At 41.1% G+C, this 12,499-nt stretch overlaps 3 protein-coding genes across 3 annotated transcripts; 1 reads left to right on the top strand and 2 right to left on the bottom strand.

Moving 5' to 3' along the window:
- Positions 1-232: 232 nt before the first annotated feature.
- Positions 233-583, bottom strand: PG997_010365 (uncharacterized protein; the record flags this gene model as incomplete). The annotated part of the gene is made up of 1 exon (XM_066814680.1): positions 233-583. The coding sequence occupies one exon, from the start codon at positions 581-583 to the stop codon at positions 233-235; it is 351 nt and encodes a 116-aa protein (XP_066666642.1).
- Positions 584-1,582: 999 nt separating this feature from the next.
- On the top strand, positions 1,583-3,195 carry PG997_010364 (uncharacterized protein; the record flags this gene model as incomplete). The annotated part of the gene is made up of 2 exons (XM_066814679.1): positions 1,583-2,819; positions 2,890-3,195. Exons 1-2 carry the CDS (start codon positions 1,647-1,649, stop codon positions 3,193-3,195), a joined length of 1,479 nt encoding a protein of 492 aa, XP_066666641.1. The 5' UTR covers positions 1,583-1,646.
- Positions 3,196-3,746: 551 nt separating this feature from the next.
- On the bottom strand, positions 3,747-4,457 carry PG997_010363 (uncharacterized protein; the record flags this gene model as incomplete). Its single annotated transcript, XM_066814678.1, has 1 exon — positions 3,747-4,457. One exon carries the CDS (start codon positions 4,455-4,457, stop codon positions 3,747-3,749), a length of 711 nt encoding a protein of 236 aa, XP_066666640.1.
- Positions 4,458-12,499: the final 8,042 nt, after the last annotated feature.

Genomic DNA, 12,499 nt, shown 5'->3' with positions numbered 1-12,499 from the left:
AAACACACATATAGCTTCGTAGCCCCAAATAAGTCTCTATTATTGCAAATTGAGAAGCCAACTATCGCAGAAAACACCAGTCTTCAATAGCCTCATTAGCAGCACCTCAACTCTAGCGAACCCCTTGCACATCAAACCCTCTCCAGTTCCTTGTTGTTGCCCCCCAAATTCCAATGTCGAAAGATTGCCCGCCTCTGGGACCCGTCATCTTGATTGGCATCTCCGAATCCCTTTAATAAGCACCCTCATTGTACCATTCCGCCAACATGTAATAAGGCCCGGGGCCGCCCGTGCTGGTGCAAGTGTAATTCGCCGGGACTCCCGTCATGCTCAACGGATCCATCTGACACCACTGGTCGCTGCACCGGGAAGCGAGGCAGTCCAGGTTGTCGTTGTTCAGCCCGGGGTGGCACGAGACGTAGCTGCCGCCGCTCGAGAAGAGGTTCATGTTGTTGCAGTCGAAGTCGACGCTGTTGGCGTGCTTGGTGCACTTGCTGTCGAAGTAGAAGGTGCACCAGGTTGCCTGGGCGGCGGGGAGCAGGACCGCGGTCAGGAGCGTGCTGAGGACGGTGGAAGGCTTCATGGTGATGAGATGGAAGATGAAATGCCTTGGGTAATTTGCTTGTGTATGTGAAAGTGTTTCTGTGGGCAGATGCTGGTTGGTAGTAGATGCTTGGTGGTGGTTGAAGAAGAAGAGTCCAAAATTTCGAAGTTCTGTCTGTGGTATTTATGTTTTGATCGCCTCAGCTTCCGCGATGCCTTCATGGGCGGCGGATCGTGATCTGTTCGTCAACCCCATCGTCGATTCCATCGTCGATTCCATCGTCGACCTCATCGTCGATCTCATTGTCGATAGCCATTGTGCTTAGGCATCTAGATGTGTACCGGCGGCAACCTGACATTGTGCAACAGCTCCGTTGCCTATATATGCCTTTACGGCAATAGTAGCTGCGAAAAGCGCGAAGCCGTTGTACGACGACAACATCGACGGACGACCGTGCCCACTGTTACCCACGGCGTCGACTCGGGCCTCCCCGGATGTTTGCTACTTGAGGTGTCACCGTGGCATCGAGACGCGTAAATTCATTAGAGATCGCCCTGGATATGCCCACATATCGCAATAACAACCACTCAAGCAAGGCTACCTCCGTGTAGCAGAAAGTGCCTGATCGTGATGTGCCAGTAGGTAGCCAGTTTCTCTAGAGTGGTGGGATGATAGAGCCCCTATGTCTTCAGATCCCGAGAAAAATGCGTTGCGACATGAGCAGCTCTTACTGTTAGCAATATCCGTTGCCGTATTACTTCTTGATGAAAAAGGCCGTCCGTAACGACCTGAACACTGACCAAGTTGATTCTGACAAAACATATACCGACATACCAATTGGTTCAGTGTCGGTGCATCGGCTGTGGTCCCAGTGGTATGTCTAACTTATCAGGATGGTAGCAGCCGAGCATGTTCTCCTCTGAGCTCCTCAACGTGGGATTGGTTAGGCCTTCGGGGCATTCGATCACGTGACAGTATGCGGCAAGGGATACCACCCTCGTTCCCCTCACTTGGGACGCCCCATTGTCCCCCACGAAGCGGCGTCCCCGAGGCGAGTGACACGAGGAGACTACACAGCGCCACCTTCCCGAACACGAGTGCGATGCCAGACAAAGAAGACGCCTCTCACCAAGCAACGTCTCACCACGAGGCAGAGGCAGAAGAAGCACCGTACTCTGTCCTCTCCGCCTCAGAGCGCCGGCTACTCACGCTCACCGTCGGCGTCTCCATGCTCTTCTCCCCACTCAGCGCCAACATCTACTTCCCGGCCCTGGGGGCACTGCAGACGGAACTCGAGACTAGCGCGCAGAACATCAACCTGACCATCACGGCGTACCTGGTGTTCCAGGCGGTCGCACCGGCGCTGCTGGGCGACCTGGTGGGACGGCGGCCCGTGTTCCTGCTCATGTTCGCCGTCTACGCCGCGGCCAACGTGGGGCTCGCGTTGCAGTCGGACTTCGTCGCCCTGCTGCTACTGCGCATGCTGCAGAGTCTGGGATGTTCTGCTACGGTGGCGGTGTCGTACGGGGTCGTCGCGGATGTGGCGACGGCATCTGAACGGGGAGGCATGCTGGGCTTCGCCATGATCGCGACGAATCTCGGGCCCGCACTAGCGCCCCTTATTGGCGGTGGCCTTATCGCAGGGCTGGGTTGGCGCTCGGTATTCTGGTTCTTGACCATCTGCGGGGTCGTGGTACTATCCATCACTTTACTGTTTCTCCCAGAGACAGCGCGACATATCGTTGGTAACGGACAAGTGTTGCCACGCCAGCGATGGAGGCGTCCTCTGGTTTCTGTTCTCACGGGATGGAGCATCCCAAATGCTGCAGTTGAATCGCAGAGAGTGCATGTTCCGCAAGAAGCAACACCCAAGACTAGGTTCCCGAACCCACTTCGGTCGGTGCGCATCCTCCTTGACCCCGAAGCGGCCATGGTGGCGTCAATGAGCGCAGTGTTCTACACCATCTATTACTGCATTCAGAGCTCTATGTCCGCGATATTCAGCGAGTTGTATGGTTATAGGGAGCTCATAGTCGGCGTATGCTATCTGTCCATTGGCTGTGGGGTGGTAACCGGCGGTGTTTCGAACGGCAAACTCATGGACTGGAATTTCCGACGCGTGGCACGCTCGGCGAGATTCAGCCAAGACCACAGGAATATCGTCGATCTCTCTAGTTTCCCCATAGAAAAGGCGAGGCTCAGACTAATGTTTATTTACGCTGTTGTCTGTTCGGGTATTTTGGCTGGTTACGGTTGTTCCGTGGCGTATCGAGCTGTGAGTAATCCGAGTGTATGATCAAGCCTACCAGTTTATTTCACAACTAACTTCTGATGCACCTATAAAGCATGTGAGTGTGCTACTGATACTCCAGTTCGGCCTTGGGTTCGTTACCACCTGCATCGTCCAAACCTTTAACACGCTGCTGGTGGACATCTTCCAAGACCGTCCCAGCGCAGCTGCTGCATCGGGTAACATCCTGAGATGCGGAGCTGCTGCTGCTGGTATTGCTGCAATGGAGCCTCTATCCGGGAGAGTTGGGTATGGTTGGTTCTTTACCATACTGACTTTCATATCGGTTCTGTCAGGGATAGGGGGCACTCTGTTGATACTCTTGAAAGGGATGCATTGGAGGGCGAAACGAAAGTGTTGAAACAGTATTTGCAGATACGAAGATGGTCCAGATAACCAATAATGTTGAAAACTAACACCTGCTAATTACTCCTGACTCTTTTGATCCGTTACCCCTATTTGCCCGTGCTCACCCACGCTGGTGTTTGGTGCTGGCCTGAGCAATTTGGTATTCTTCATACCCACCCGAATATTTCTCAACGAGTTTCTGGAACGCATCTAGTGCGCTTTACACATCATTAGTGGCCGGCTCAAGACTCTTGGGGGAAAAGGGGGTGTCTCACAGGTTCCTGGTTATGTTGTTTTTGGGCCAGCATATTGAGACCGCCAAATCATTGCGGCTAAAGGAACAATGTTATTCACAAGATTCGAGAACATACATCTGAGGGGAATGGCGTACGCGGCGTATAATTTATTTCGATCGTTAAAGTCTTCTGCTGGTTCCGTCTTTTCGGCACTGCGGAAATATTCTTCTATATGAGTTATGTTGGTCTGATAGCGTGCCGCGCGCCAGCATGAGAAGTCGACTAGTCTCTTGTCATCAGGAGTTAAGGGCTTGACAAAAAGGGGATGCTACGCACATTCATTTTGGCCGAAGAAGCATCCGCAGTCGTAGATGATAGGAACCCCGGTCCCATGCTCTGCCCCGACGTTCCCGTGCCAGAGGTCGCCATGAAGAAGGGATGGCCTGAGCTTCCGGCCATTCGTCTCCATCGGCCGCAGCAAGCGCGGGATCACCCGACTAAGGATCTTCTCGCTCAGCGCTTCCAACTCGGGATGGGGCCCATGGACTCGGAGCTCGGCCTCCATGGTGTTTCTCATGGCTCGCGTGAACCACGCCTCCCAGGTATCGCACCATCTGTTGTCGTTGGCTTGGTCGCCCGCGAAAGTGGTCAGGTGGAAGCCAAACTTGCCCGTCGGCGATACTGATGCTTTGTGTCCTGCAGCCACGACTGCGATGAAGTCGGAGGCGGGCGGCATCTCGTCGGCCATGTCCCGGAACTCGAGGAGCAGGAACCATCTCCCCGGCTTGTTCACCAGTTCGCCCCATCCGATCGGATTGGCGACATTGCCTGGCACGACATTGTGCCAGGCCTTGGTGGATTCATACTCTGCCTTGACCATCTCACGGCCACGGTTGTGCAGAAACACTTTCATGAAGTAAGACTGCTCTGTTTCTTCCCCCAGTGGCTGCACCGTAATCTTGTAGTTGACTGCCCAGAAGCTGGCGCCACGGGTCGTGACCCAGACGATCTGGCAGTCCTTTGGGAGGACTGAGAACATGTCAGCAAACAGCCCAGTATATATGCTGCTGCGGGTCCTACGAACGAGCAACAACGTGGAGATCGACTTCGGTTCCCTCGTACTTCTCCTCCTCAGGAATCGTTGCGGGCTCGAAGTCCGAGTCTATCTGCACCATGATTGAAAATCGATACCCTGTTTGATATAATGGTAACATCCAAATTGAGGTTCTAGAGGCCTCAAGCAAGACTCCGAAACCTTGTTGATCCTAGATGTGGTTCATCTACATGCTGGAGCCTTCAGACCGAGATCTCTCCGCGCTACCCAACTACTCGGGCCAGGAATTCTGTGCTATGCGACCTGTATCACGGGGTCGTAGGGCTTTGTGTGACAACCAACAACGTCGCAGATGTGCAGGGATCCCCGCTATCATTCAAGGCTCCTAGGAGACACAAAGCCAAGACTACCTCGGCGCTTAGTAGCCCCGATTGGTTGGAATATATTTTTCGTTTTGCAGGTTATGTTCATCCAAGTTGACTGGAGAAATGACCCAATGGGGATAAATAAGCGAGAACAGCTATATAACCCCAAAGGCCTGGGAACGTCTAATCCCAAAACCTGCCAGCTCAACGCCATTTATTCGTCTTGCACCCATGAGTTCAGTATTACACCGCCGTCATCGTCGCTCTCGTAGGTGGTATGTGATAACAAACGTTCGCTATATGAGCAGCTCGAATATCAACCAGAAACCCAGGGCTCAGAAGGTAAAGAGGACTCCTTTTCCCTATACCCCAGTGGTAATCACTGAAACGTGCATGAAGTGTCTAGGACAGATACAGAGATGGACCAAATCGACAGAGAACTGCAGGATGTTTAGTTGCTGAACGAACATATTTCTTCACCGCATCCGCAAGTGGTGAAGCTTGCTCTTCCGTCTGAAGGACACTTGTCCTGCCACAACAGCCTGATACCTATTCCATCATAATGTTAGAAGAAACTGCAGTGGTAGACAGCCGTCTAATACTACTCTAATGGTATGCTCTTCATATTAGCCGATGTTGAACTGTGATCGAAACTCCCTTTTAATTATATCGCCAGCTGCCGGGGAAATGGTTTTAAATTACAGCTTTTTAATGATATAAAAGTATTATTCTCGCTTATTTATCCCTATTAGGTTATTTCTTTAGTTAACTTAGATAAATATAATTTCAGGTTATTATTTTATTTTCGAGTGGGGACTTCGCTTTAACGGTTAAATAAAAACCATCTGTCTTATTTTAAAAGAACAGATCGAAACTTCACTCGTTTATCATCCATTTCGGCATCTCCATGTGCACCCAATTCCATCGAACTTTGATATCCATTATCAGCATCTTAATTCATCTTGATAAACCAATGCGATGATTAAACCGAGGATGGACGCGCTGCCGATGAGACCCGATGTTTCTTCGAGCATTATATCCTATCACGGCGTGTCTCTCTATCATCAAGCGATGCTCTAGGTCATCACCCTTATTGTCGCACTGTCCATCCTCGAACCCGCAGTCCGTCATATCATCTCTAGTATGTTGTTTGGGCTACTTTCACTCGCCCGGGCCATCTCAGAGATGCTGTTTGGTCTACTTTCACGCGTAGACCAATCTAAGAGTTAGTAAAAATTGCAAAATTAGCCTTTTATTACTTAACCTAACCCTTAACTTTATCGCTTAATAATAACGGCCTCACCACTTTATATAGCTTAACCCTTTATAGTTACTATAACTTTATATTAATTTTATAAGTATATATTAAACTTAGCTCGTTTATTTACGCTTTTTATTTATAGAGACTTTATTATAATTATTATTATTACTATATTAATTAACGTTAAAAAGTTTATCGCGATAATTTTAAGTTTTTTAAAAAGTATTAAAACGTATTAAATTAATATTAACGTAATCCACGGTTTAATTAAACACTTTTTAAAGCCTCGTATAACGAAATATAAATTAATTTTACTATAACGTATTTAATATATTAAAATTAATCGGAATCCTTCTCTTTAAATATTTTTATATTATTTTAATAGGTGCGCGTATTATGCCCGGGCTCCCCGCAGATTCTATAGCGTCGCGGGCGCGTTTTAAGCTTTCTCGTACGACCACTATTTCGGCGCGATTTATCCTGTAACTATCCATTAACGTCCCTCTGAGACTACAGGTCTTTTCCAGCTTATATACGAAGTAATCCTCCATCCTGTAGCCGTTTTTTTTCGTACGGCGGCGCCGGCTAAGCATTTTATTTACCTCTTGTAGTGCGGTTACTTTACCTTTTAAAAAGCGAGCCGGTGTATTATTTACGTTATATCTTTCGTAATTTAGTTAAGTTTAATTAAAATCGATATCGGAGAGCTATTTTAATACCGTACGATACGGTTTTGAACGTATTTAATTTAAAATTAAGCTTTAATCGGGTTATTTAGGGTTTTTAATTCCTAAGGAATAAATAGGCCGAAAAACGTCCCCGGAAGTGTTAAAATACGTAGCTTTATATTTAACTATAAAATAATATATTCCGGATCGTACGGGACGAGTCCTATCCCTCGAAAGCTTTTTTATATATTTAAAACGGTGAAAGTCGCCTAGAACGCTTTTAAAAACGCTGGTAGGAAGTCCTCTTTTAAAATATAAGTAATATGCGCCCGTATAAAACCTTTAATTTCTTTCCCGTACGCCTTTTTAACGCACGAAAATAGCCGATATTAAGAGGCTAAAGCTTATACGATAAATAAGAAAGCATATAAAGTATAATAATCGAGTTCTTTTTATAATAAAGCTCGAAAGCTATTAAATAATAGCTTTTATAGCCGTTAAAGATTAATAAACGATAAACACCCTTCGTACGAGACTTCGTGTGTTTATCGAAGTGTTAAATCTAGTCTTCGCCTCTTTTATTCGTAGTCCAGCCATTTTTAGTGACTGCGATTACCCAGTCTTTCGGCAATAGGCTGTTTTCGTACCAGGAAGAGAGGTACGTTTTCCCGGTAAAAATAATATACGGAGGGATAGCGTAACCGTGTAATCCGACGCCCTAGATCACTGTAACCCATTCCCGGTTCCCTTACTGTACTGCCCTAGGCCTTCCGCGTCGATTAGAGGTGGTTACGACCATTTCGGACGAGATTTAGCCTATAAAAACCCGGTCTCGTCGAAATTATATATATCTTTTTTTTAAATTTTATATTTATTAATTATATTCCGTACGAAAATAAATTATACGTAATATACGTCGGGATTTTTATAAAGGACTTTTTAATAATTGATTTTTTAATTAAAACGCGTTCGGAGATTTTATTATTATCGTATAAAATTAAAAGCTTAATTAACGCCGTATAACGATGCCTATTAAGGGTTTAATAGAAACCTGGTAGAACGTACGCGGGTTTATATTAATAATACGAGAGAGTATTTAAACGGGTGATAAAATCGTACTATTAGTAGAGTAATAAAGTAATTAAGTTTTAAATAAGTGCTAGGGCGTAGTTTATAATATTATAATAAGTTGTTAAGGTATGTATTTTATTAATAGGTAAAGATTAATGTTTAAATTAATTATTAAGTAAGCGAGAGTATTTAAGAAATTATATAAAGAAATATCCGTTTTATATTTAGCCTCGCTCTTTTATTAATAGTCGGCTCGTTAGTTTATTCGTTATCCTAGAATAAGCTCTTAAGCCTTAAATTAAAGGTTTATTTATTATTTTAAAATAAGCCCCTGATTCGTTAGTTTACTTAAATTAGTGGCTGTCCTTTTATAATCCGACTAATCCGTTACGTGACTTATAGCTGGTGTTTATGGCGGTTCTCCTTACCTTAGAGTCTCTAGTCCTCCTGGCGGGGTATCGCACTTCCGTAGCTGCCTATGTTTCGTTTCTTGGCCGTATAAGTAGGTCAGGTCGTAACACTATCCCCTCTTTTTTCAGGCCTTTATTCCCAAAGCGCTAGGTTTTATAAGTATTTTTTTTTATTGTTTTTTATAAGTTTTTCTCTTTTTTTCTTTATTATAGTTTTCTTATAATATATATTTATTATATCTAGTCGTATTAAGAAATTTTTTCGTTTTAAATCGAAAAAAACAGAATAACGTTATAACCTTATTACGTTTATCGACGAATTTAATATTAAAATTATACCGTGTTCCTTATGTTCGTTATATAAATAAACGTATAAAATAATAGAGGGTGCCTCGCGTTATCGCGAGTACGTTTATTTAAATTTATCCTACGATAATTCGGAAATATCGGTCTCGGCGGTTTCCCGAATCGTAAATAAATCGAAGCGTTTTCGTACTGCCGAGCGGAAGGCCAGCGATTCTTTTCGTTAAGTTAATAAAGCTTTAAAAAAAGCCCACCGAGACGCCTAAAAAGCTTTTTTTCGCTTAGAGCGGATTCGTATCCAGCGGAAGTTTTTAGTGTTTCGCGGGTCGGAAATAGCTACGCGTGGTCTTTATTTTTTCGACGAATTAAAAGCTTCGGAGCGTGTTAAGGCGAACGCGGTAATCGATATTTATTTTTATAATATTTTTAGTATTATTAACTAATTCAGTACCGATATCGATTTTTCGCTTTTTTAAATTTTTAAAGCTCCTCGGAGGCGTTTTTTAAGTATTTTTTAAGTTCTCAGGTGTTTTTTTTAAGTGGGTAATCTTTCTATTAAACGAAGTATTTTTATTTACGTTTTGCTTATTTTTTATCGAGTATCCTTTTAATTTTATACTCGTATTAATTTATTTCGATTTTTAGCTACGTTTTAAGTTTAATATTTTTTAGTATTAGTTCGAGTAAAGAAATATAAAATATAGGGTGTATTTGTATAGTTTTTAATAATAATAATCGATAATTAGTTTTTAAAATAACTTCCGCGATTTTAAATAGTCTAATCTTTTTAAAGTTTAACTTCTCGCTTAATCGCTTAGTTTTAATGTTTCGTCGTAAAAAATAAACTTTTTTCTCCCTTTTTAAAGGTTAATCCTTTTAATTTTGTTTTGTCGGCGTATTCTTTTATTCGTTTTTAGAGGAAAGTAAAGTTTTCTTATAGCGATGTTTATAGTTCTTTTAGTTTTTCGATTTAAGTAGTCGCCATCGGTATTAATTTTTTTTAGGGAGTTTTTTATAATGTTAAGGTCGAACCCGTAGTTTATTTTAAATAGTAATATACGCGTTATTTCGTTATCCGCGCTATTATATACGAATTATATTATTGGTAATAATCGTACTTAATTATTTTATTCGTAATTAATATAGCATTAAAAGTATTGTTTTAATGTTTAGTTTATTCGTTCGGTTTAGCCGTTTATTTATAAATAATAAGCTATAAATAGCTTATGTTTAATACCGAGTTATACTATAAATAACTTTTAAAACTTAAATATAAATAACTTATCTCTGTCCGAAATAATAGTTTCCGGTAACCTATGCTAACTAGCGATTGTTTTAAGGAAGGTGTATATTAAATCCTCGGCGATACTAGTTTCTTTATATAGTAAAAAGTAGGTATATTTCGTAAACTTATTCGTAATAATTAGGATATTATCGTATATAACTTTAATTAATGGTTTTTTTAACGGTAGTAGCTTAATAATTTAATTTAAGGCGATAGTTTTCTAAGCTTTATTAAGTGGCGGGATTAATTACAGTTCTCCGTAAGGTCGGTGTTTAGCTATTTTAGTTTTATTATAAAGGTCGTATTCTTTTATAATTTTAGTAATTTAGTCTTTAAAATTCTCGTAGTCGTATAGTCTAGTGATTCGTTTTTAAGTTTTATAAATTCCTTGGTGCCTATATGCGGGGTATTCGTGGAATTCCCTAATAAACTCTTGCCTATATTGTTTTAGGATATATAGCTTGCCGTGGTAGTATACCAGGCCGTTTCTCGAGCCGGCTTTTGGTGGCGTAAGCTGTGTGGCGTCTATTTGTTCGTGGTACGTCCGGAATCTTGCGATCTATTTATCGTCGTGTATTACATTATTAGTCGCATTAATTTATCGGGATAATATAAGGTTGCCATCCTGGTTTTATGTGAAAATAGTTCGGGTTTCGGCTGGAACTTCCTCCTGGTGGTCTGGCCGACGGCTAAGCGCGTCAGCTCGTCCGTTTTCGCTACTCTTCCGATAGGTAATAGTAAAGTTGAATCCCGATAGGAATTCCGCCTATCGTACTTATCGTTTATTTAATTCCTTACTAGTGGTAAACGATATAAAGTTTTTATAGTTTATATAAACTTTTATTAGTACTTTTATTTCGTTTAAATAATGCTTTTATTCTTTAAAAGCTTTAATAATAACTATTAGCTCCTTATCGTGAATTTAATAATTAAGTTTTAATTTATTTAGCTTTTTTAAAAAGAATGCTACTAGGTGCAGCTTCTCGTTATCGTTCCGTTAGTTAAATTATTTTCCGATCGTATAATTTAATGCGTCGGTTTTAATTTCGAATAGTCTAATGGGGTCTACTATATAAAACACTGGTTCGCTAGCGATTCTCTTTTTGAGATTTTAGAAGGCCGATTCTTCCGTTTCCGTCCATCGAAATGGTTCGTCTTTTCGGGTCAGGTTCGTCAGGGGTGTCGCTATTTTACCAAACCTAAGGATAAAGATTTTATAATAGTTAACTAGTCTAAGGAACGATTAGACTTCTATAGCGCTTATAGGCGTAGGCTATTTTTTAACTGCTAATACCTTAAAAGATTCTATTCGAATTTCTCCTAGGGATACCACGTATTTTATAAAAGTAATTAATTACTTATAAAACTCGCTCTTTTTTAGGGTTAATTAATAAGTTGGCGTTTTATAGTTTTTAAAGTATTAACTTTACGTACTCTTTATACTGCTCCTCGTTTTCGGAGTAAATAAGGATATCGTCGAGGTAAATAATAACGAATTTATCGATATATTCTCGTAATACATAGTTAATTATGCTTTAAAAGCTGGCTAAAATATTAATCAAGCTAAAAAGCATAACAAGATATTTAAAGTGCCCGTATTTAATTTTAAAGGCAGTCTTTCATTCTTTTTCTTCCTTAATCCGAATAAGCCCGTAGGCATTCGGTAGGTCTAAAGCCGTGAAAATCTTAACTCGGTATAGTTTATTTCGTAAATCGCTAATTAAGGGTAAAGGGTATCGGTTTTTAATAGTAATATCGTTAAGTTTACGATAATCGATATATATTCGCTATTTAGGTTTCCCGTTTTTATTTTTTTTAATACGAAGAATATAGGGTATTTTATTAGTAACGTAAATAGTTATATATATTCTTTAGCGAGGTTTTCCTCGATATAGTCCTTTAAGGTTTATTCGTATTCTTAGTTTAATCGATATATCGGTATAAAATAAGGTTCCTTCTTTTCTTTAAAGGGTATTTCGTAATCCTATTATATATGTTTTAATAGTCTTATCTTTAATTCTCCACTAAACAGGTCGCTGAATTCTTTATAGTCATCCGGTATTTATATAGTGACGTTTAGTTTTAATTTTTTAGCTATAACGTAGGCTTTAAATATCGTTGGCTTACTTAAAGGTTCCTTTTATAAACGCTGCTTAAAGGCTAAACTTTTTCTTAGTATATCCCATTAAAAACGGCTAGTCCTTTAATTAATTTTAAGATTACTTACTCGTAACTAGGGTATCCTTAAAATTATATCGTATTTTAATACTTTCGTAATATTATACATAATTCGTTTATATCGTTATTTGATAATAATAAAAAGGTTCGCGATTTTTTTCCGTATTTCTTTATTTTCGTACGTTATAAATCCTCTATCGACGGTTTTAAGTCGGTATAGGGCGTCCTTTTTTTATTATTCTAATTCTAAGCTATTAATAATTCTTAATAAAATATAATTTCTTTACGCTCCGCTATTAAATAACGCGTTAACGTAAGCTCTTTTTATGCCTATCGTTAATATAATATATTCGTAAATATTTTAATTATCCGTCGTGTGGCACAGGGACCTATTTTATCCCGCTTAATATCGTCCCTCTACAGTCGGCGGTTTTTATTTCCCGATTATTACTTTTTATAACCGAGGTCTCCTTTTATACCTTTTTA

Source organism: Apiospora hydei (assembly GCF_038363865.1).
Source record: "Apiospora hydei strain CBS 114990 chromosome Unknown utg000007l_segment0_segment0, whole genome shotgun sequence".
Taxonomy (NCBI): Eukaryota; Fungi; Ascomycota; class Sordariomycetes; order Amphisphaeriales; family Apiosporaceae; genus Apiospora; species Apiospora hydei.
The sequence above is the reverse complement of the archived record's forward strand: the minus strand, read 5'-3'. Positions and strand labels throughout refer to the sequence as shown.